Source organism: Alligator mississippiensis, chromosome 3 (assembly GCF_030867095.1).
Source record: "Alligator mississippiensis isolate rAllMis1 chromosome 3, rAllMis1, whole genome shotgun sequence".
In the NCBI taxonomy this organism is placed as follows: domain Eukaryota; kingdom Metazoa; phylum Chordata; order Crocodylia; family Alligatoridae; genus Alligator; species Alligator mississippiensis.
Window position 1 is genome coordinate 258,125,272 of NC_081826.1, and position 24,192 is coordinate 258,149,463.

Sequence of the window (24,192 nt, forward strand, 5' to 3'; positions counted from 1 at the left end):
CAACAAGGCTTCCAACTCAAAATGTCCCCCTCCCACAACTTTGCTGTTCAGAAAGAGTAGAGAAGGCATGAGATTAGAAAAGTGAAAATGTCACATCTAACAGATACAGTTATTTTAGGTATTTAATTTAGGTACTGTACAAAGTCCACCTGTTTCAAGACAGGCTACTGGTATTTTCTCAATCACCAAGCCCAATCAGAGGTTTAAAAAGAATGAATTTTGCCTGAGCTAGTGTTAAGCAGTTGCTGCCAAAACTAGAATAAAAACTGACATTTTAATTCAATTATCAGTTAAATTTCCAGCATCTCTATTCATGTCAAAGCAACTCTCAGGAGTTTCAAACATAAGTAGAACTTTATTGGTCCATTAAATATTAAATCTATGACACCATATTCACTCAATGTACAAAAGAAATGTTCATAGAAAAACTATTAACATGCTTTAAAAAATGCAAAGGTGTTTACAACTGAATTGTTCTTAAGTTCTGAAATCTTCAACAGCTCTCAAAATTCAAAACAGTATTACAATAGCTAGAGATCATAACATTAATAAACTGTTAAATAAGCTAAAGCTAGTAAACCTCTATTTCACTGGGCTACAATTTATAAAAAGAGAATACAGAGATTAAAAACTCCTTTGATATATTAAAGAACTTTAAAAAATATTTTAAAATTAAAAATTGCCATTAAAAACAAAAGTTATTTTTAATCTTTTGTATCCAGTTTTGAACCTGGAATACAAAATTAAACTGGACTGATTTGTGCTAAATACAAAATATGCAAATGAACCTTGTATTTCTTTTGAACTTGTATATTATAAATGTTGTTACTAGGCTCAAAATGAAAAGATACTTCCCATGTTATCTTTTTTAACATCAGGTTTGCATCAATACTGCCCAGCAATATTTAAAAACCTGGGTATATTTCAATAAGGGAAAAATAAAATGACAGTATGAATTACATGATTTCTTTATAGCCGTCCAAATGTTGTCTTGGCTTCAGAATGAAAACTCTTTGGCAAAAATACAGTTAGTGTTGCACCCCACAAATCTGACTGCCCAAAACTTCCAGAGCATTTGTTAGGATGCTGGAAAGGTTCCCAAACTGACAACCACATTTCTTAAAATATTTGTGCAAATGGCTTATGATCTACAGTAGTCAAAGCAATCAAAGTGACTTGGGGAAAAAAAAGCCAATTTATTTTAAATACTAAATAACTATACACTATCATTTCATTATAATACATCAGAGCTGTGGAACAGCTTTTAAGTCATACCAGAAATCCTTGTGATTAGTAAGGTAAATAGGTTTAAGGTCTTATTCAAACCTCCAAACTATCCTCGGATGTTAGAACGCGAGTCACCATGCCAGTCTCAGCCATTGAACTTAAGGACTCTACTGGTACGGGCACACGTGTGTCAGTTCAATAATCTCTGAACGCTCCCCCTTTGTGGGTGCTGTGCCCTTTAGGTATCAGAAGTACAAAAATAGGAGTCAAAACAGTAAGCCATGCACGATCCCTGCGATTCCCTTTGACAGGATCATGTAAAGCACCAGTATCAAGAGACAAAGTTTATACAAAACTATAAAAACTAAATAAAATCCACTGCATTCATGATACATTTCCCTCCTTCCAAGAGGTTATAGGGAATGGGACTAGACTCCATTACAGGCATCAGAAATAAGTCATCTTAGCACAGCTGAGTCAGTTTTAAATACTAGCACTGATTCACATTTCTCATTCAAGACCCTGCTCCAGCTTTTACCTCATCCAGCAGATAAGAGACTTATTAGTGAGAGAAGCACTCTTTGAGGTTTACCATCATTAAAAACACCTCAGTTTTAGGGGTCAAGTAAGGATTTGGCCACTTTTATGTAGGTTAGGAACTTCTCTCACCGGGGAGAGCTGGCTATGCAAACTGGGATCCACAGACCATAAGGAGGAGAAATAAGAATATTTCTGGAGAATGAAACAACCTGAAGTGCTGCTGACCTGGAGGGCAGGGGGTGGGCAATGCACCAGGAGGGAGACACCAAAATACAAGTTCGCCCAGGGTGCCATTTCTCCTTAGGCCAGCTCAGACAATAAATACACGTGGACTGTCATCATATTGGGTTTTAATCTCGTTTTGGACAGAACTGAACAGTGTTAGAAGTAGTAAAAGAAAAAAGAAAATAAATCAGTGGGTTATTTGGATACTGATCCAATCAAAAGTTCCACGACAGGTTTTAGAACATCACAGGCTGTTGGTCTAATTAAAGCAGGGTGAGCACATGCTAATTACATACATTCTCCTGATGCATTGATTGGAAAAATGTTTTACCAGAAACTAATTTTTTAATGATGTAGTTGTTTTCCTGATAGAAGTATTTGCCCCCATTAAAGGCATTAAAGGCAAGGAGAATTATCTTTATAGGTGCATAGCTTGCAACTTCATAAACGCATTTGGAGTTTGCAAAAGGTGCTACATAATAAATAAATAAATAACGTGCAGTGTTTATGATTAGGAGAGGAAAAGACCTCTGCACTACTTACAGGATAGCAACAATAAATTACCCGTTTCAGGAAAGCAGCTTGCTTCCAAAGCTTCCTTCCTCAATGTGTTTCAGTGGGACAAAATGGAAGCATTCTGATTGGTCTACTGAAAAAATCCAGACTATCCAATTAGGCTTTAACTAAATTAAATGGAAAAGCATAATATATTTTATAAAGGCCAGTCAATTTTAAATAGAGTCTGAACATAAAGTGTTTTACAGTCCTTGCAATTGTAAGCACAATTTTTATTTCCAACAATAAAGCACTTCTCCTTTCAGTACCTACCTGTTAGAAGGGCCTGAATACCTTGAGGACCTGTCACACTGAGGGCAACTGCAGTATAGGAGACAAATCCTTTTGCTTCTCCAGGATTTCTAGTAAAGGTTTTTTTACCTTGTTTTGCAATCTAGATGTTTGGGTTCAGAGGCTTGCTCTCAAAGGTCACCTTGGCTTCTATTTGAGATGAAGCTAAAAGTGAACTGGGGCAACCACAATGGCTTTCTTGGCAAACTAATCACAAAAACAAGGGAATGAATGATTATTCCAAGTTCAATTAGATTTTCAGCTACAACGAAGAAAAGTATTCAGGATCAAATTTACAATCTTGGAACTTTCAAGAAGCCTTTGGTTCTCTCAAGAAATGGAGGCCTCCTTCAGTATGGTATATGCTGAACCCCAGATGAGCTGAACTAAATCTGTGGGGATCCTGGATTCAGGAGGGAGGGCAAGATCTTAGTTATCCTTCATCCTGGACACCTCAAAAACTAAGTTGAGGAAGTCCCCCAGAGCAGGACCCCGACTCATATACATGGAAGACCTGTACAAGGAGAGACCACGGCAGCAAGCACTGAGCAGGCAGAGTTGCTGGTGCCTTACAGGTTTATCCTTTCTGCAACCATAATTTCTTCTGTAGGAAATAGCTATTTCCCTAAATAATCTAATCTAAACTACAAGGAGAATGCAAATATGCATACAAAAAGTGTAATTGCAGAGAGATACTGCTTTTGGATTGGATTTCTGAATCTGACTAAAACCTTCAGTTGGCCAAGATGAAGATACCCTATAGAGATGATCCATTTTATGGGCAATGATTGAAGAGATTCAGCCCATCAGATACAAAGAATGATTAACGATATTAACACCATAATTCAGTATACTAGCTGACCTTCTCTGGTCTGGAGTAATCTGGCTAGGGGTTGTTTCATACTACAAACACACTGGTATTTAAATCATTAAAACTTTGTTTTTTATAAATTTAAATACAGAACTGCAAGGCTACCTGTACAGGTGCTTGTATAAGGAATTCTCTGCATCTCAATAGTGGTTCACAGTTCTAGTACCAAACCAGAAGAATTTGAAACTCCACAAGGTGCTTCTAATTTCTGTAACATATAGCTCAGCTAATAAGCTCAGCCAGACATTTTGGCAATAAATGACTTTAAAGTTTACTTTAAAATGAATCGGTCATGTCTATTATATCAGTTCAGTCACTCACATCCTAGCACATTGACTGGGGACTTTTAACAAGCCATAGGCTAGAACAACCTGGTTCAAAGTGAGCTGGGTGGCTCCAGCAATGCATGCTAGAGAGAGCGCGTGCATGTGCGTGTGCACTTCCCCCAGCTCCCTGGCCGCAGCATAGGTGCAGCTTCCACCCTGCTGGGGAGCTGTGCAGGGACTGGGCAGCTGGAAGCTTGCTGCCAGCCCCCACTTTCCACATTCCAGCTGCAGCACAGCACCTCACAGGCTTGAAGCTACATCCACACTACAGGCAGGGAGCAAGAGAAAAGGCAGCAGCACAGACATAGCTTCCAGCTGCCTGGTCCCAGCACAGGCTAAGCCCTGTGGCTTCATGGGCTGGATCCAACTCACAGGCCATACCTTGCTAACCCCGCCCTAGTGTCTACAGTTACTGTTACAGTTTGGGCAAGGCACCCAAACAAACAGTCTCATCTCAGGACTCTTACGCTCTTGCCTGAAAGAGGGGCTGTACTAGATTGTAAATGCATAACCTGCTGGTGCAGAGATCTGCTTGGCTAGACTCACAGCACCCTCCCAGAGTTCATAGCTGGTACGAGGGGCTATCTGTATAGGCCCCACAATGGAAATAAAACCAATCAGAATGCACAAAACTACTTATATGCCATTCCCTTAACAGCAACATTTATTTACACTACTTTTCATTTATTTATTTAGCGAGGTCTAAATGGGAGGAGAAAAGACCAGATTCACTTCCTGAGAGAAGAAATCCTCCATCAAATCACAGCAGAGTGGGAATTTTGAGGCTATGGAAACTCTTCAGAACAAAGGGAAAGGCCGTATGTGTCTCTAGAACTGTGCCAAGTTTGCAGACTTTGCTAGTGGAAGGAGTATGCAAGTGCTTGGAGTATTTCAACCCTTCTAGGCTCCAAATTGGACAGAACCCCAGCCTCCCCCTCTCAGCTCTAAGGAGAAGCCTGAAACTGCTTAACTTAGATGACTTGGGGCCAAGTGGTGTCCAGTCTCTCCCAAAAGACAGATAAGTTTGTTTTTACTGTGTTTAAATGATGTTTTTAGTTTAAAGAACATTCGTGTTGATCTGAACTGCTAGAATGCAATACTGGGAGCCATCGTGGATGGTAGGCTGCATTTGAGTAAGGCTTGTTTATGGAAGAGGTTTAGGAGGAGACAGTCAGGCAGGAAGGAGATACACCTCAGTGCCCAGGTAGGCACAGTGAGAACACCAGAGAGAAAGTGTTCACAGAACAAGTCCCCCAGCAGATGACAATTTATCAGCTGTGCAGTAAAATAACTGCCACAGTTATTGCAATATAGAATGATCAAGGCATGATGGCAAGTTGACAAACCACTTGTCTCAATATATTGTGCTTTTCTACATTACACTATAGCTACTGAGAGTGAGACATGCCAGCCCAGAACTGGTCACTTCTTGCTGTATCACAGTTGATGGATTTTTTAAATTTTATAGTAAATAGTTGCACTTAAAACCTAGGACATTCAGAAGCTTCAAATTATATTTCATCTATTTAGCAACTGAAGTCTTTCAAGTATACTTCTATCATAAAAAGCAACTAAAATGACACTGAATCTTACAATGTTCACCAAGCAGGTAATTTTCCTGATCAAGGATGTTCTATTCATGCTGAGATTTGGTTGTTAAATCGCTAGCCCAAATTCTAGCAATGAGGATTCTGAAAATGGAATAAGAGCTATCCAGTCTCTGAGAAAATGTGTAATTAAAATATTCTAGCTCCCACCCCCATAGTGCTGTTGTCCCAGAACAGCCAAGAGGAGTAGAAAAGTAATAAGTTTATATCCCAGGAAATGTGCACAGGTCTGTTGAATAAGAAGGCAGGTTGAATAAGAAGAAGGCATTATGCACAGTCCCTTTTGCTGATCATCACTGAACTTTAAAGCATAACAAAGTGAGTAGGGAAGACAGAAAAATGAGGCTGTGGCAAAGGAAATATTTAGATAGAGATAAGAAAGAAATAATGTTCAGGTTAATATACCCTTAAACTTTCATTTTTGAGGTTTAAGAGTGACTGGAAACATTCACTTACATTTGCTCAGCACTTCCTCTGTCAGTGATACACATTCAATTTAGAAAGGAAAAAAAAGAAAGAATCAAGGATGTACCCTGCATAATATCCCTGGATAAACTTCTCAGCCTGCACTCAGCCGGCACTTACAAAGCAAATCCCTCAGAACTACATTAGACTATCAGCTGCACAGACAGCATTAATCCTTTGTTGACAACTGGACCAGTTCTTGAATTACATAAATATTTTGCTTACATAGATGTTTGAATTGAGAGGTTTTTACCACTATTTTCTTGTACAGTATCTATAATCTCTGAATGTTTAAAATCCATTTCACCACTCTTCTCATATAATAAACTAATTAAAAGGTGCCTTTTGGTTAATATAATAAATATTTCTATAGCCATTGATACATTTTTCTCATTCCATGTTTACAATAACTTAATATATTGAGTAAGAGAAGCCATTTTTGAGCAGATGCTTTGCCCAACTCCCACTGTAGTCAAATACTTATTGATCTGCTATTTTTTCACGTAGATGCTTCTGTCAAAAAGTTTCCTGGATTCTAGTATCAATTGGTGTGCAATACAAGATGAGTTTGAATCAGCATCATGATTACTTTCCTTGTAAAAAAAGATGTCACTGACAGTACTAGTAATAACTTTTTTTGGCTAGAAGGCACCTGGTGTTCTCAAGAAGGAAAATGCATTTACACTATGTTTTGTTTTACTTTTGTTTCGATAGAAGATTGTCAGTTATTCAAAAACCTTTACATTTTCTAGTATATGCAACATTACACATGTTCCTTCCCCTTCTGCACCAGTGTTGCAACACCTTTGACTAAACACATGTTCCTTGGGACTTCATCTGTTTACAAAGTTAAAAATGGTTTAATAAAAGTCTTCGGCTCTAGAGTTTCTTCCGACAGAAAAAGTCACTAACCACCACATTAATATGCCTGGTTGAGATGATACCTCCATCAAAAATGACTGATGTGGTATACTTATAACAGAATAAATGGCTCTGGAAAATCTTCACACTGAGAACTGTCTGGTTGGACAGCAGAGAGGTGCTATGAGAGTCCATAAGTAGAGCAGGATGCACACCCAGCACGAGATCATCTTAATCCAGAAGATGGACCAACTTTCACTGAAGATTTTTTCAATCTCAGCTTCTTCATAACTGAGAAAGATGAAGAGAAAAGGTTAAAACCCCACACACCCACCACACAGCACTTAAAACAGATACCCTTCTATTGTGGACTGCAACCGTCTTTTATTTTTTATGACAATAACGGACTTCAAGCAGCCTAACTTTGTACTGGGAAAGAGGCCAGTATACATGTGTAGATTGAGAACTTGTTTGGGGACCAGCCAGGATAAACCAGTCTTTTCCCCCTCTCCAGTTAAGGGACCAGATTTGTGAGACTTCTCCAGTTATGGGAATAGATCTGAAGATCCAAAAACGGAGTGCCCAATTAATGCGACATTAACACTCAATGTCTTACCCTTTAAATTTTTCAAAATGTACTTACTGAAACCAGTGGGTTACTGTCATCATCACATAAAGAGAAGCCAAGAAGAAAATGAAGTGGAAGTAGGCATAACTGTACACAGTGGCTTTCTTTTCATCATAAATTACAGTCTGACCTCCCCTTTTTACAGCATGCTCCTCCGTATCAGCTGTATGAAACAGGAAACAAGACAAGAAAAAAGTTTCTTCACAATTCAAACAAAGAATGGCACAGTGGTAGAAGTCACATCCTAGGAGACTGATTAAAATGAATAATCTTACACCTAATTCAGCCAAGTATTCCTATTCAACACAAGACTTAAACATCTCCTTGACTTTAGATATGTGCTTACATCTCATTGAAATGATCATTTAAATGAACAGGACAAATTCACGATTAAATGTTGCCTCCAAGTGAGATCTTAAATCAACTGGGAGGGTTTTTGAAAGTGGTGACATGTAGGGGGTACACGGGGATGTACGTGCAGCCCCTGAGAGTGCTGGTGCATCCCCCGTCAGGCCGCACTCCCCACCCAGGTGATGAGGCGGGGGGGCAGGCAGGAGCACTGGTGCCCCCCTTAGAGCGCCAGCTGGGGAGCGTGAGCACCGGGTGTAGGCTGCAGCTGCTTCCGGAAGCCCCGTGGCCACTTCTGGGAGTGGGGCGGCCGCTCACCGGATGGTAAATTTTGCTGTGGGAGGACCACCCCCCAGTTGACACGTGGTCGCTGACTGGTTGCTGAGGGGAGGGCATGTGCCCTGCCTGACTAAGGCGGCACCAGTTGCCCATGCTTCCTGAGCTTCTAGGCCAGTGATTCTCAAACAGGATGTCACACAATATTAGTACTACCAGGTATGCAGACACTTAGGCTAGGGACAGACATTCAAAAAGCCAAAGCCTGAATTGATTCAGTCTTACAGGTTAGTCTAACCTGCCTAGATTGAACCAATTTGCAAGTGAACAGATGTTCATGAAATGCTGGCAAAGGCTTGTAGTGGCTCAGGCCAGGAACTGGGGTGTGCTAGAGCAGCCCTTGGCTGCAGAGAAGCTATGTGGGGGGCAGCGTGGCCAGCCCTGATAGTAGCTTGGAGTGAACTGGCCCAGGAGGGAGTTTAATTCCCCCCACCCTGTCCCACCAGCACAGACCCGGGCTGGGGTCCGCTGGGCGCTCCCCCCTTGCTGCTGCAGTAGTGGGGCCAGGGTGCAGCCAAACACCAGCCAGCATTTTCCCTCAGGTGAGGGGACAGGACAGGACAGGAGGTTATTCTCCACTTTACCCCCATTGCTCCTGGGGGACCTCAGCTGAGGTCTGGCCGCCCCGACCGCCGCCACCACTCACTCCCTGCATCGGGCCAAGCAGCAGGATAAGCCCCCCTCCTGCCCCCTTGGCCAGATGCCCCCTTGCCTAAAAGAACCTACCGGCCGGCCTCTGGCCGGACCCCCAACTGCTGCAGATCTGTGGACAGGGAGGAGGGAATTAAACCCCTCCCTGGCCAGTTCACTCCAGGCCTCTACCTGGGGCTGCTGGAGCAGACAGCGGAGACATGCAGGTTGTGCTAGTGGGATGGAGGAAGGGTGGTGGGGAATAAAACTCTCCCCTGCTCCCTTCCATGGCCAGTGTCTGGCCAGGCCCCCACCCCTGCCTGTCCCTGCACGGGCTGGGGAGCAGAGGGGCAAGGCCAGCCCTGCTCTGCTGCAGCAGAGAGCCCTGCCCAGCTCAGAGAGCATGCCGGGATACTGGGGGACTCTGATTTAACTTAAACCAGGAAGGGGGCTGGGACAGAAGTTGCATAAACCAGTTTGAGCTCAATCAGTTAAATCCTATACTACATTCAACCAGATTTATCTCAAACTGATTTTGTGCACTGAACTTATGTTCTGTTACAGGTTTAAACCAGTTTCTGATCACTTAAACCAGTTTGTGTGTAATGTCTGTCCCTAGTCTTACACATGATTCACAGGATAAACCCAGAGGTTTCAAACTGGAATTCACATTTTCAAAATATTCTGACTAGCTGTGGTCCTGTTGCAAAGAACTCAGAAAGAATTGCTCTGCTGTTTTTCTACAGTCAAAAAAAACCAAGGGAAAGCTAAGAACTAGCATTTTCCAAGAGGCATCTTGAGTCTAAAATGGCTGAGAACCACTGTTCTAGGCACTGTACAGGTCTCACAGCCCACTTCCCAATTCCACAGTGAAAGTCCCAGCAGTATTGGGCTGCAGCCCATGGGTGCACTAACTGGTTTTCCATTGGTCCTTCTACACCAATGGTTCTCAACCTATTTAGACTCCAGCCTCCTGCTCCCCACCCATAATTTTTGAAAATTTAGCAGCACCCCATTTAAAGACATGTACTTCTTAGTGCACTTACATTCTTCTACCCTGTGGAACCCTTTACAGGAGGGCAGGGCATCCCTAACAGTATGGCAGGAGGTGGTGCACAACACTGGCAGGGGCTGCTTGGTAGGACATATTGGGTAGCTTATGGGTCGGTCATTAGATCCCTGAAGGAGGCACCTGTTCCTGCAGCATGACAGTGGCTGCTGGTACAGAGACTGTTGCCAGGTGAAGGCAGCAAGGGCAGATCCATGCCTCACTCTTGCCCCCACCCCCATCCAGCCCCTCCCTCTCTATCTGAGGGGATGAGTGCTGCTCCTGCCAGCACAGCTGCTCCTCCAGGGACTCGAATGCCAATAACCAGAGATACCATTCTCCATGGCCCTTCCCAGCAACTCTGGGAGTACAGGAGGAGTTGGGGAATGATCCAGGCTGAAGAAGAGTGGCCCTACATCCACCTGCAGCAAAGCATGCTGCTCAGATCATGGGGGCAGTTGGCACTGGGGCTGCTGGGAAGTAGGGGTTGAGCTTTTCAGCTCAGCTCATTCCCCTGCTCCTCTCATGCTCCCAGAGTTGCTGGGAAGGGCTATGGTGAATGGTGCTGGATGGACTTGGGATGCCCAGCATATGGAGGAGCCAGCGCTTACCTCCTCACAGGAGCCAGGCAACATGGCACCCTTCTAAGCAGCTTGCATCACCCAGTTGAGAATCACTGTTCTACACCAACTGAGAAGGAGCTGAGGCTGACTCACAAAGGCTGAACACACAAGTTTGGCAGACACAAAAAGACACTCCCTTTTTCTACCTACCAGTGTTAAGAGCCAAGATTCCTCTTTGATTGTTTCTTTAAAACATGGACTGCAAGTAATTAATAACCCCGTGGTTTTACTTCTTTTACTGAAATATTTCCCTTCTTGTGCTGTTACATGTAATGCAGAAAATCTAACAACAGATTAACCACATAGGCAAGAATAGAAACTTCTCTTAATTGGAGAAAAATTCAGGTTGGTTTTAGTTTATTTTCTAGGTTCTTCATGCTGCTGAAGCAGTCTCAGTTCATTATCAGATTAAGGAGTGCATGGGGTTGCACAGAAATCCTTGCTTTCATATTTTTCTGATTTGGTCTAAATGTTGAAAGCCATACCCAAGTAAAAGATATAGGGAATTCATGATTACCATCTCCATCAGGTGTACAGCAGAAGCAGCAACGAGCCACCTGTGAGAGACACCAAATTGAGACTTTATGCAATAAGAGAAACAGCCTTCTCTTGACAAAGGACAACAGTCTATTTTAATTTAAGCTTAAAACTGGAGGTTTGTACTTATCAGGAAAAACCAGGAAGCTCCTTAATAAGGCTTGATGCCAATTAACTATGAGGAAATATTGCACGTGATCATTTTACATTATCCAAGACCCAACATCCAAATTGCAACCGTGTCATATAGCTACAGTGGAGCTGTGTTATAAGATGGCTGGGCACTGTAGTCGGCTCCTCAGACTTGTAAATGTTTAAATAACATTTCTTTATTGAAAGGATGACACAAGGACAATTAAATTGCAGGGGTTCCTACCACATCTGGCAGGACTGCAGTTGGAAGAGAGAAAAATGTAACTAGGCTGCTAATGAATTTTAGTAGTTGGAGGGCTGGAGTCAGGGGTAGAACAATAAAAGTTTATAATATTTTTACTTAAGCAAGAAAATAAATTTTTTGACAAATGTCATGTCTTAATTTAGAAGCTTTTCTTCACTGGTGGCACAGATACTTCCAAAATACATTTGTTTATTTCCATCCCTTTTCCCCCATTTCCATTATCTGTTGGGTGCGTCTACATGAGATGCTATGTCGCCGGGCCCAAAACGTTATGCCAACACTACTGTGCAGCAGCATGGGAAAAAACCCATGTAGCATCATGACTGTGCAGTAACAACTGCACAGTCCACACATTTGTAGACGCACCCCTTAATACATAAGATTACATCTTTATTGTGCATTTCCCCTATTTTATGCTTCTGCACATATTTTATGGCAGAAGCATGTTAGCATTTTCATACAGCTCCAATATTTGTTGTGCTGCCATTGCTATTTAAAGATTTTTAGGCCAATAAAGATCACATAGCAAGAAATGTATGTGGGTACTTTCAAGTTTGTAATGTCTATTAACGGAAAGTAGAGACAAGCGTTTTCCTATAGAATATGCATAATTAAATATAATCTCTACATACAGAGACACGAACAGCAGATGTCCTGCTTAACTGCCTAGTAGCTTATTTGAATAAGGAAAATACGTGATTTTCCAATGGTTTGGCTTAACAGGCTTCTTGCTTTTAAAGTAAACTTAGACAATAGCTTCTGCCTTTAGCTTCTATTATACGCCCACAAGATCCTGAAATGAATGCCAGGTTCCTCCCAAAGAAAGTGCTTTTTCTTCAGATGCTTTTGTCAGAAATTCAGGGCTTGAAACATTAACTGATGCAATTAGTACTGTTGGCATGCATACAAGTAGCCCTTCATAATGCTAAATTGTCTGTAGTTTAGGTGGTGAAAGACTCTGTACAACACACGCAGCTGCAGAATCGTGTTTACATTTCTGGGCAGAAGACAAAAGCCTTTTATCACAGGGAAGACAATCAGAACGCAATTAGTTGCATGTAAAATGTAAAGAAATGACTGGCAATGGGCAACAGTTCTTGTACAGCTCTTTAAACCCAAATGATCTAGAAGTAATTCTATTGTTGAGTGCTCTAGCTCAACTGTTCGACCTCTTCAGGCATGACCCATGTTTACCAGACAGACTAGCTGTGCCAGCTAGTGCCTGCCTCTTCCATTCAGCAAAGTGCATTCTACACACACACAAGAGCTTAACCGCTTCAACCTCTCACAATGAGAAGACCTGGACTGTAGGTCAAAGTCTGCACAAATGACTGTCAAGCAGGCAACAAGTATGCATAGGAATCAAACACAGAGGGTCACCATTAGGCACACATGCAAACACAGTCCTAAAGTACTAACCACTTGCTAGGTGTAATGCTGATAGTATCTACTTGAGATTCAGCAGTAAGCAAGAGCTGCTATTCTCCAAAGAATTGTGTCATATACCGGTATTTATCACTTTTTACATGTAAAAAATAAACACGGCATGCCTGCTTGTCACGTGCTCAAAGTTCGTTACTGTAGTATATTTACACTGCAACTGAGAAAGGCTAGAAGCAACACTTTTTGAAAGCTGAAAGAGAGCCTCCATTCTAGAGAACATTCAGGACTGCCAGAAAGCAGATTTTTACACTACCCAGTGATTTAAGTCTTCAGGTCTAAAATATTTTTAAAATGTAACTAATTTTGCAGGTTGAGTCATTAAGTTTGCAAAGTGCACACATTTTTGAGCAAAAGGATTTGGAGAACTTGGGTTTTCAGAATGCTCACATGTAGTAAGTGGTTCAAGTCACTTTGTCTTTACTGAAAGATGGATGAGCATGGAGAGTATGAACACATATGTCCATTGTGACCCAAGAGAAGTTGCAGCAACTAACAAGCAAAAGGGGGCTAGCATGGAAGCAGGAATTCAGCCTTTTATAATAGGAACTGATGACATTCATTATAGTGTGCCTTTTAAATGTGAAGCTATTAAGTGTATGTATGGAAAGTAATTGCTTATTTTTGCTACCTAGCATGACAAATTAATTTATTATACTTCTCCATTAATGCTCCATTAATGGAGGACAGATCCCCTGCCCTCCATTAATGCTGACTTTCTGAAGGAACATCTTGAGAAGCTGGATACCTTCAAGTCAGCCGGCCCTGACAATCTTCACCCCAGGGTACTCAAGGAGCTGGCAAGCATCATAGCCCAGCCTCTAGCACGGATCTTTGAAAACTCTTGGCGCTCTGGTGTAGTGCCCAAAGACTGGAAGAAGGCCAACGTGGTGCCTATCTTCAAGAAAGGGAGGAAAGTGGATCCGGCTAACTATAGGCCCATTAGCCTGACTTCTATCCCGGGGAAGATCTTAGAAAAGTTTATTAAGGAGGCCATCCTTAATGGACTGGCCAATGTCAACATCTTAAGGGATAGCCAGCACGGGTTTGTTGCGGGTAAGTCTTGCTTGACCAATCTCATTTCCTTCTACGATCAGGTGACCTATCACCTGGACAAGGGAGAAGAGATTGATGTCATATATCTTGACTTCAAAAAAGCCTTCGATCTGGTGTCCCATGATCGCCTCTTGGAGAAACTGGCCAATTGTCGCCTTGGGTCTTCCACGATCCACTGGCTGGAAAATTGGCTCCGGGGTCGGACCCAGAGGGTAGTAATTGATGGAAGTCACTCATCGTGGTGTCCTGTGACCAGTGGGGTCCCCCAAGGTTCTGTCCTTGGACCCATACTGTTCAACATCTTCATTAATGATGTGGACACTGGAGTCAGAAGCGGACTGGCCAAGCTCGCCAATGACACCAAACTTTGGGGCAAAGCATCCACACCAGAAGACAGGTGGGTGATCCAGGCTGACCTGGACAGGCTCAGCAAGTGGGCGGACGAGAATCTGATGGTGTTCAACACTGATAAATGCAAGGTTCTCCACCTTGGGAAGAAAAACCCGCAGCATCCTTATAGGCTCAGCAGTGCTATGTTGGCTAGCACTATGGAAGAAAGAGACGTGGGGGTCATCATTGACCACAAGATGAACATGAGCCTGCAATGCGATGCTGCGGCTAGTAAAGCGACCAAAACGCTGGCTTGCATCCATAGATGCTTCTCAAGCAAATCCTGGGATGTCATTCTCCCCCTGTACTCGGCCTTAGTGAAGCCGCAGCTGGAGTACTGTGTCCAGTTTTGGGCTCCACAATTCAAAAAGGATGTGGAGAAGCTTGAGAGAGTCCAGAGAAGAGCCACGCGCATGATCAGAGGTCAGGGAAGCAGACCCTACGATGACAGGCTGAGAGCCCTGGGGCTCTTTAGCCTGGAAAAGCGCAGGCTCAGGGGTGATCTGATGGCCACCTACAAGTTTATCAGGGGTGACCACCAGTATCTGGGGGAACGTTTGTTCACCAGAGCGCCCCAAGGGATGACGAGGTCGAATGGTCACAAACTACTTCAAGATCGTTTCAGGCTGGACATAAGGAAGAATTTCTTTACTGTCCGAGCCCCCAAGGTCTGGAACAGCCTGCCACCGGAGGTGGTTCAAGCGCCTTCATTGAACGCCTTCAAGATGAAACTGGATGCTTACCTTGCTGGGATCCTATGACTCCAGCTGACTTCCTGCCCTTTGGGCAGGGGCTGGACTCAATGATCTTCCGAGGTCCCTTCCAGCCCTAATGTCTATGAAATCTATGAATCCATAATGTGTCCTTCCCTGTAAGGATACCAAGAAGAAGGGCCATGGGGAAGAATACAACACACCAGCAAGTGAATGGTTTGGAGACCTTCAACAAGCTCTGACATAAAAACTCTAATACTTTTGATCATATTTTGCCCTTCTCGAATATTTTTCAAATCAGCATTTCCTGCAACTCAAATATATCTTTCTATATTCCTACTGCAATCTTGACTTGAGAAGATGCAAGCTTCTGGAAAACAGTTAAATCCCAGTTTAGAAAGAATTAGATAAAGCAGAAAACTGCATCCTCACAGGAAGCCTGTAGAACATCAGGAAAAAAAAAAAAATCACAAAATTGCAAGAATAATTGCAAAATTGCATGAATTGTAACTTCATGCTATTTGTGATCAGTGAGCTTAGCCCTCAGAAGGACTAGAAGCAGCTGCTCAGGGGCCAATCCATATGGTAGGGACTTCAAGAAACATTTGGATAATTCAGTTTTTGCAGGTAAAAGGGAATGCATGTCATGGGAACAGGCTTTTATACTTCACCATCCTTTTAAGCTGCAGGTTCTATAGCCATCATACATACAACAGAAAAAAGCTAGCAGGGTAGTCAGCACAGAGATGCTGTGGGAGGAAGCAGCCTGGGACCCCCTTCCCTGTTACTTGGAGGAAGTAACAACAGGGTGGCAGTAAGCTACCAGCAAAGGGCTAAAGAGCCCTGTTATGGTGGCAGAGCAAGTGTAGCTTGCAAGGAAATTAGCTGCAAAGGGCAGTAGGTGAAGGCAGCACAGCTAAGGAGACTGCAGAACCCAGCCTTCAGACTGCAGGTAGTAAACACTGGGCTGCTGAGGAGGGGGTTAACAGAACCTGGGCCTCAGAACGGGGGAGAAGAAAGGCCATATAAGCTTAAGCCTGGAGACCAGACTAGCTCAGATCCTCACAACCTGAGGAACTCTGCAGGTGTACTGTATGGGGACATAAATTATGTGTTTCTGTTGCTGTTTGCGGTTTGTTACACGGTTAGGTTTGGAGTGGCTTAAAGGGATGGAGGTAGCCACAAAAGGGTGCCATCACTGTGTCAGGGAGGTATTCCACAATTTGGGGGCTATGTTCCAAGGGCCCAGCACAGTGATGCAGAGCCAGAGACCCAGCATAGAGAGAGTGGCAGAGGCCAGAGACATGCTGACATCTTGAGCTGTGAGCTTGCAGCCTGCCTGCAATCCAGGCTGTGACTTGGGGTGTTGAGCAGAAATTAGTACCCGGAAAAGAGCCTAGAGAAGTTAGTGCCTCAAAAGTGGGGGGAACAGAGAGAGAGAGAGAGAGAGAGAGAGAGAGAGAGAGAGAGAGAGAGAGAGAGAGAGTGCGCGCATGCACGCACCCTGCTTGAGTTAAAGGTTTGAAGATTAGCTGACTGGCAGCTGTTGGTGAGCAGGATGGGCCAAGGCACTGAAAACTGAACTCCAGTTCTCTGAAGGCAGCCTCACAAATATGTTACATCAAGATGTGGCAGGTGAGAGAGTGAGGCCAGACTGGAGAAGCTGGAGTAGGAGAACAGGCATAGCGTGGCCCCTAGTGGGTACTGCAGCCACCCCTGGAGGCAAAGCCAATTACAGGGATAATGCAGGGAACAGGTAACTCACTTCAGTTTCAGGTGTTGCATATATTCCTCGCAGTGCTTCAGAGCTCGCACGGGTAGTTGAGGTCAAACTAGAACAGAAAGCAAAAATAGTTAGTATAAGCCTGTTTTCTAGAGTGCTGGGAAAAAAAAAAAAATCGTTTTTCTAGTAAGGGCTCAAGGTTTTCATCCACTGAATTAAACAATACTACAAGACACAGAAACAAGTGCTAAATCTAAAAAAGGTTTATTCTGTGCAAATTAAATCTGTAAGACATACTTACTCATGTTACAATCACAAACTTAAATTAGACCATTTCTGCTGATGCTCTTGCCACCAAGCATGGACAGTCAACATAAAAGCTAAACACAATGATTTGCATTTCGAAACAGTTTCTCTCCTGCTATGCGACTGAGGTTTTGTTCTTGCTTGGTAATTTTACAGCAGTTACTTTGACCAATATTGAATGGAAACACCAGTCAAAACTTTGTACAGGAAACAACTCAGTTAGCATGCAGGTTTAACTGACATTCAGAAGCTAGTTACCAGAAACCCTATTTGTCTAGTCCAAGGGTGTCAATACTGCCCTCCCTTGGTCCAATACACCTCCAAGGGACCAAGGGAGGTGGTGCTCTCCCCTACCCTGGGGGTCTTCAAGAGGAGGTTAGATAGGCATCTAGCTGGGATCATCTAGACTCAGCACTCTTTCCTGCCTATGCAGGGGGTCGGACTCGATGATCTATTGAGGTCCCTTCCGACCCTAGAATCTATGAATCCCTGGTTTAGTCAATAATCCCACAGTGTAGATCCAGACAATTCATGGGCAGTTCATGTTCCATTTCTTCTTGGAACCAAGTCTCCTGCCCATTCTTTCTCTTGCAAGTTATGCTATGCAAACTCTCCACTAGCCCACCCAGGGCATGAACAAACATACAAACCTAATTGTTTTTAAAGGGAGGGAGAGCTGCTGCTGCTGCTTGGGCAGCTTACAGCAGCTTTTATTATCGAACAAATATGTATCACTCCAGTCTTGTGGACAGTAAATGTTTCCTTTTTTTTTTTCCAAAGGTTGTATGTGTATATAGTCTTACAGAACTGTTCTATATTTGCATTTAAGTCCTTACAATGTTCAGCTAGACAGCTCTGCTGTGGAACAGAAATGATTACTACAGTGTTCAATCTGCACTGCTGATGGAGGAAGACACTGCTACTTTCTTCAGAATATCAGATATTGTTATCAAAGTGAAAATTCTCATCTTTACAATTCAGAAAGTTTCCAAAATACGAGTGGAAACCAAAGCAATGATATCTGCCTGAGTCTGTAGCTGGACATCCTGGGCCAGCTTCTTTTGTAGACCCCAATGACACTGCATTGCTTCAACCCTTTTTTAAACTTTTTCCTTCAACAGAATATATGGACTTGCCCATTCATTATTACAGAATATTAGATCGTGAGTGTAGGTCCTGCTAGATGAGCCCAGAAGGATTAAGTCCTTCTTAGGAGGCTATAACTCCTAGACACAGTATATGCAAGACTCTTTGGGAGTTGGCTACATCCGCACACACAAGTAGCTGCTGGAATTAATTACAATGGCCAGGCAGCTGGGAAGAATTAGAAAGGTCTAGATTCATCACAAGTTGTAGTTACTGGGCCAGCTCAATACAACCACATTAGATGAACGTTATACTGAGACTAAACATAGCTTAGGAATCAAATGCTATCTAATTGTGGGAACATACTTGACATGTAAAGTAGTATTTTGATTGTTTAATAAACATATAGCCAGTGATACACCTATGACATTAATGTGTTAACTCAGGATTCTGCTAGTGCTCCATGCACGTATAGAAAATGTAAAATTCTGGATCTGTCCAGCTTTTGATTTATCCTCTCTGCCCACCAGGCTCATCACCTGGCTGACCATGAACAAATCTAGTCTTGTTAAACTCACTGCACCTTAAACTTTAATTATTACATTGCTGACCATTTCAGAAGAAACTTCCAGCTTCTCTATGGGGGAAAATTGCATCTAGAATTATCCATTTTTAACTTCTAGTGTTTTACTTGCATCACGCACACACAAACCTAAACCTTTTTGAGTATAAGATTCCATTTATAGTAGGATACATATGGAAACATACATACCAAGAATATAAAATGCAGCAAAACAGGATGGTAGTACCCAGTCCAGTAACCAGGTTCTCATCCCTGTGCAGTCCTTGGCCAAATTCAGGTACACAAATTGTGATGTTCTTATTGTTTTCATCCAGGACTTAAAGATAAAAAAAAATGAACACTATTATTAAAATTCAGTCCACATTACACAGAGTTTCAGATTCAAGAAAATATTTAGAAAAAAGCCAGGCTTATTAATTGAGACATCAGTAAGAATGGTTTGGATTTCATTTCTCTCTCTCTTTTCTTAAAAGAAAGGTTGTCTAGGATAGGAAGCTAACATTACCTTGCCAGATTTAGTTCCGTACTCCAAGAAATACTACATTTCAGTACCTTACTAGCTCACTGGGGCAGAGCAGAAAGGTTTTAGGCCCTGTGTTAGTTGCTGAACTGATTAGCAAAGAAGCTGGGGATTTATCAGCAATGCTGACCTGCAGTTGAGAGACAAGTGACACCAACATTTGGAGATGCTCTTACAAACTATATCCTTTGTGAAGTTGGAGGCAAATTAACCTGCACAAAAAAGGGGAGCTTCAAAAGGTAGTTTGGTTAAGAAATACATGCTCAATGACATGGCTTTCCTATTCCTGGAATGACATACAGAGAACAGAACCAGCATACTGGTTATGAGCATTTTTTATTTAAAGATAGAAACAAATAAAAAGTACTGCCCTCAGACTGCTGGCAAAATGCCAGCATAGCCTTTGATATCCCAGAGTACAGGCCCTCTTGCTTTATGATTTGCATCTGCTTTCAGCTAAAGTATGTGCCCTTTAAATGCAAAGCCACACTTGTTTTCACTGTTATTTTGTACAGATATTCCATGTTTTAGTCATTAGCAAAGAGCAGGATTACAACCACACATGAGAATACATTGGAAACGTTGTTTTAGTATCATGAATGCCCCATCTTTTTTTTATTTTTTTCAAACTCTAGAGCCAAAAATAACCTGAATTCAGTTCTGTTTCAACACAGACACTTTAGATGTTTAAATGATACAAGTTTTTCAGGGTTTCTTCAGGCCTATGAGTTGTGTTATTTCCTATGTTTTCTGACGGGCCACTGCTTAGAGATAAGATGGTAATCGTCTAACTCTTTCCTTATAGTTTTTTCTAATTACTGCTGCATTGGTAATTGAGCTAAGACTAACCTAGCATTGAAGAGATTATAGGAAGTACTTCTGTGCAATAAATCTGAATCATAACAAATCTATTCTATCACTTGGAAAACAGATCACTTCTCACTGGATTCACTAATCTGGCAAACCTCCAAGTACAGAATCAATAGAAAGAAGAAGAAATTAAAATCAAGTGTAAAAGGGTGCCTAGTGTTAGAAAGGCTATATCAGGGTTTGTGATGTGAGGGAGCTCTGTACATATGACTTGTAATGCGGAAGAACTAAAAATACATATGAAGGAGTACAATAACTCTAAGTCAGGGGTTGGCAACATCTTTGGGCACAGTACCAAAACACCCGCAACCTCTACTTGGAAGATGTGGCGTGCAAGGGGCAGATGGCGGGGGAGCTGTGAGGGGCCCAATCCTTGTTGTGCCAGTGCAGCCTGGGACCCTTCCCCGCTGTCCACCTTGAGGTGCACATTCACCTGCCACCAGCAATAAGCCAGGCTAGGGCTCCACAGACCCTGGTCAAGCTGCTTGCAGCCTCCCTGTTGCCTGCTGTGAGCAGCCAAGGCTCCGTGGCAGGCGGCAGGGGCCTTCCCAGAGCCTGGGCTGGCTGTGGTAGGTGGCCAGGAGGTGCAAGCAGCTGTATCAGGGTCTGCAGAGCCTCATCCTGGCTTGTTACCAGCGACAGGTGCACGCGTGCCTCAAGGTGTATGGCACGGAAGGGGCCTGGGCTCTGCTGCCACAAGGATCAGGCCCCTGAGCTCTCCCGCTGTCTGCCCCAGGTGCATGTGTGCCTGCCAGGAGCAACAAGCTGGGCCAGGGAACTGTGGACCCCAATGCATCTGCTTGCAGCTTCCTAGCTGCTTGCCACAACTGGCCCAGGCTCTGGGCAGGCCCCTGCTGCCCGCCACAGATCCCAGACTGCTCATGAGAGGCAGTAGGAAAGCTGCAAGCAGCTACACCAGGGTCTGTGGAGCCCCAGCCTGGCTTGTTGCTGGTGGCAGGTGCAGATGCACCTCCAGGAAAATGGTGGGCAAGCCACGAGGGTCCTGATCCTTGTTGTGGCACTGCAGCCTGGGCCCCTTCCCAGCTGTCCACCCTGAGGCATGTGTGCCAAATATAATTCCTTTGCAAGTCATGCTCTGGCACATGGGGCAGGGGTTGCCAACCCCTGCTCTAAATATATCCAATCAGGATTAAGATTCTTTTGTTCCATGACATCATTGAGCACCAACTGTAGCAATTAGAGGTGCACCAATACATTGGTACATATAGTATCGGCACCGATACAAGGAAAATTGCTGATAATGTCAATCAGCTTTTTGGCTGATGCGGCCGATAATGTCACCAAAAAATGCCGCATGAATGCACCGCAGCATAGCATGCAGGCAGCCACAAGCACAGCCTGGAAAGCAGTGTCTGGCTGGTAAGTCTGTTGTGGGAGAAGAGGCGTTGGGGGGAGGGAGGGGAAGGAAGGAGCATGGGAGGGGGCAGATGGAGGCCCCCACAGAGAGGGAGGGAGTGGGGCTGGAGCTGCGACTGGGACAGATGCTGCACAGCCAGGGCAGGGCGGGACATGGGACAGAGCTGAGGCTTATCTGTGGGGTGCGGGGCAGGCGGCTCCTGCTGCTGCACACAACCAGGGAGGGCATTGGGGGGGGGGGGGGAGGGAGGGGCCCAGATCTGTGCATGGTGCCAGGTTCTTCTCAGCAGGGCGGCTGGGCCAGGTGGCAGTGGCGCTGGGAGGGGGGCTACAGAATGGGCTATAGCCAACCCAAAATTTGCTGTAGCCTCCCTCCCAGTGTCACCGCCACCTGCCCCAAGTGCTGCCCATCCCAACCCCACCCCTGCTGGAAGAGCCCGGTGGAGCCCTGGCTTGCAAAGGAAGCCTGCTCTCAACCCGTGCACAGAGTCGGGGGGCACACACTCCCCATGCCCTCCCAGGGTGTGTGTAATGGTGGGAGCCACCCTCCCCGCAATGCACCCGACAAACAGTGGCTCCATCCTGTGCCTCACCCTGGCTGTGCAGTACCTGGCCCAGCACCAGTTCCACTCCCTCCCTCACCATGGGAGCCTCAAATTGCACTCCCCCCACACCCCTTCTCCCACAACAGACTTACCAGCCAAATGCTGCTCTCCAAGCTGTCGGGCCACATATCAGCAAATTGCATTAGTATGGGCCAATATAGCTCATTAAAAATTGACTATCGGTATTGGCCTCAAAAAAAATCTCGATCAGTGCACCCCTACTAGCAATATAGTCAGTGCTCTTTGCACAAAAAATGTGAGCAATTTTTTGTCCAATGACAAAGAAAAGGGGACAAAAATTAGAAAGCACTGTTTTGGTTCCATGCTCCTAACAGCCTTGCGCGTCCATTTTAAGAGGAAAGATATTTAATGGCAACCAAAGCAGCCAAGAACAGAACAAGAGCCACCAGGCAGAAGAAAGAAGGTGACAAATTAAAACAAAGTGTGGCTATCAAGTGACAGACTTGTCCGCTTGGTACTGCACACATGGGCTTACATACTACTTCAGTCTCTTCTATACATGGTGGTGTTGTCAAAACTAGTACAGTAAAAGCTTTGTTATCCGGCATCCCCTGGGAATGGGGGATGCCAGATAACAAAATATGCTGGTTAATTGAGTGGCCCCGGCTGCCGCTTTTCCTGACACATCTGAGGTTACCAGAGAGTTTACTGTACTTTGCGTTAAGCCCCTGTCTATGTAGGATTGGCATGGTGTGATAGTTTATAGGTATACACCTATAAAGACAGTTTATAGTATACACACTCACTTTTGATGCAAAATGCCCCAAAGAGCTTCAGATAACTTACTAGTTTCTGGTGGTTTGCTTGACAGAGCTGAGAAGGTGAGATACATGACATAGCAGCTGATGAGTCCTGACTGCAACAAACCAGAATGGGGCTGACCTTTGGGAGGGGAGGGGAAAAAGATTAGGATGCTGGTGACTGGTTCATCACTTTAATTAAATTGGAAGGCAAATTTAATTCTTTAAAGCGTGCAGTTTTGGATTTTTTTGTTTTATTTAACACGGGGAATATTTTTTTAATCCTTTGCCTGAAAGCCATACAAAGTTGTCAGCCACATGGGACCCATTTTGTCTGAAGGATGCACGTGTCCGTTCTGTCCCTTCACAATGGCTGCTCTAGGAAGTGTTCAAATTCCCAAATTGTAAGAAATAAGCCTGTGTTCTAACCAATATTATCTTATATAAAAACAGAATGCATGGCTTGCAAAAACTACTATCTGGATAGGATGATATAAGTTGCCTGTGGGTGCATCTAAATGTTCATTAATGCGCATTAATGGGAATTAAGTTTAGTACTCGGATAACCAAGTACTAAATCAATGTGCAATAACTTGCGCTACTGTGCAGTAGTGCTGGCACATGGGTTTTTTGTAACCAACTGTGCAGTAGCTTAATACTACTGCACAGTAGAGTATTAGTACACATTTTGCCCGGCACAATATTATGCAGTATTATTAGGCTGCTGCGTAGTTAGCATCTCGTGTAGATGCACCCTGTTAGTATTTAACTATGGAATTATTTGAACCACTGACGTCTCCAGCTCCAGCACATGAAAAATACTATCAACAAGAGGTCCTAGTGAAGTAGGGGGGACATGAAGAGCGAATGGATCTATGGCCACAAAATCTTTTAGAAGATATCATTTAAAAAAATTATAAATAAAAAACCAGCCATGTAGTAGATGCCTTATTAACAGTATGACATACTTTAATTTTATTTAAACAACATTTTTTCTCCTGTTTTATGTTTTATTTAACTAGGGTGTATAAAGGCGATTGCACAAGAGCTGAAAATAAAGTCTTACTCTTGTATATTGTGTGTGGAGGGAGGGGGTACGTGGTGGGGTGTTTGGGTGGGTGTGGGGGGGCTACCTGCAAACTATATCCTGGGACTGGCCAGGGGTGGGGGGAGGGAGGGTTGCCCTACAGGGCACATGCAGCAGAGCTTGCCCGGGGGTGTGGTGCAGGTGCAGTCCACCCCCACTA

At 43.7% G+C, this 24,192-nt stretch overlaps 1 protein-coding gene across 1 annotated transcript in view; it reads right to left on the reverse strand.

Annotated features, from left to right (window-relative positions):
• Window positions 1–335: 335 nt before the first annotated feature.
• SERINC5 (serine incorporator 5) overlaps window positions 336–24,192 on the reverse strand; it is a 59,568-nt gene continuing 35,711 nt past the window's right edge. Inside the window, exons 7-12 of the mRNA XM_014594846.3 lie at window positions 22,992–23,087; window positions 19,002–19,128; window positions 16,880–16,946; window positions 11,099–11,138; window positions 7,612–7,759; window positions 336–7,259 (exon numbers count right to left, since the gene is read on the reverse strand). Of these exons, the coding sequence (XP_014450332.2) occupies window positions 7,112–7,259; window positions 7,612–7,759; window positions 11,099–11,138; window positions 16,880–16,946; window positions 19,002–19,128; window positions 22,992–23,087 (626 nt within the window). The 3' untranslated portion in view covers window positions 336–7,111. The remainder of the gene's footprint in view (window positions 7,260–7,611; window positions 7,760–11,098; window positions 11,139–16,879; window positions 16,947–19,001; window positions 19,129–22,991; window positions 23,088–24,192) is intronic.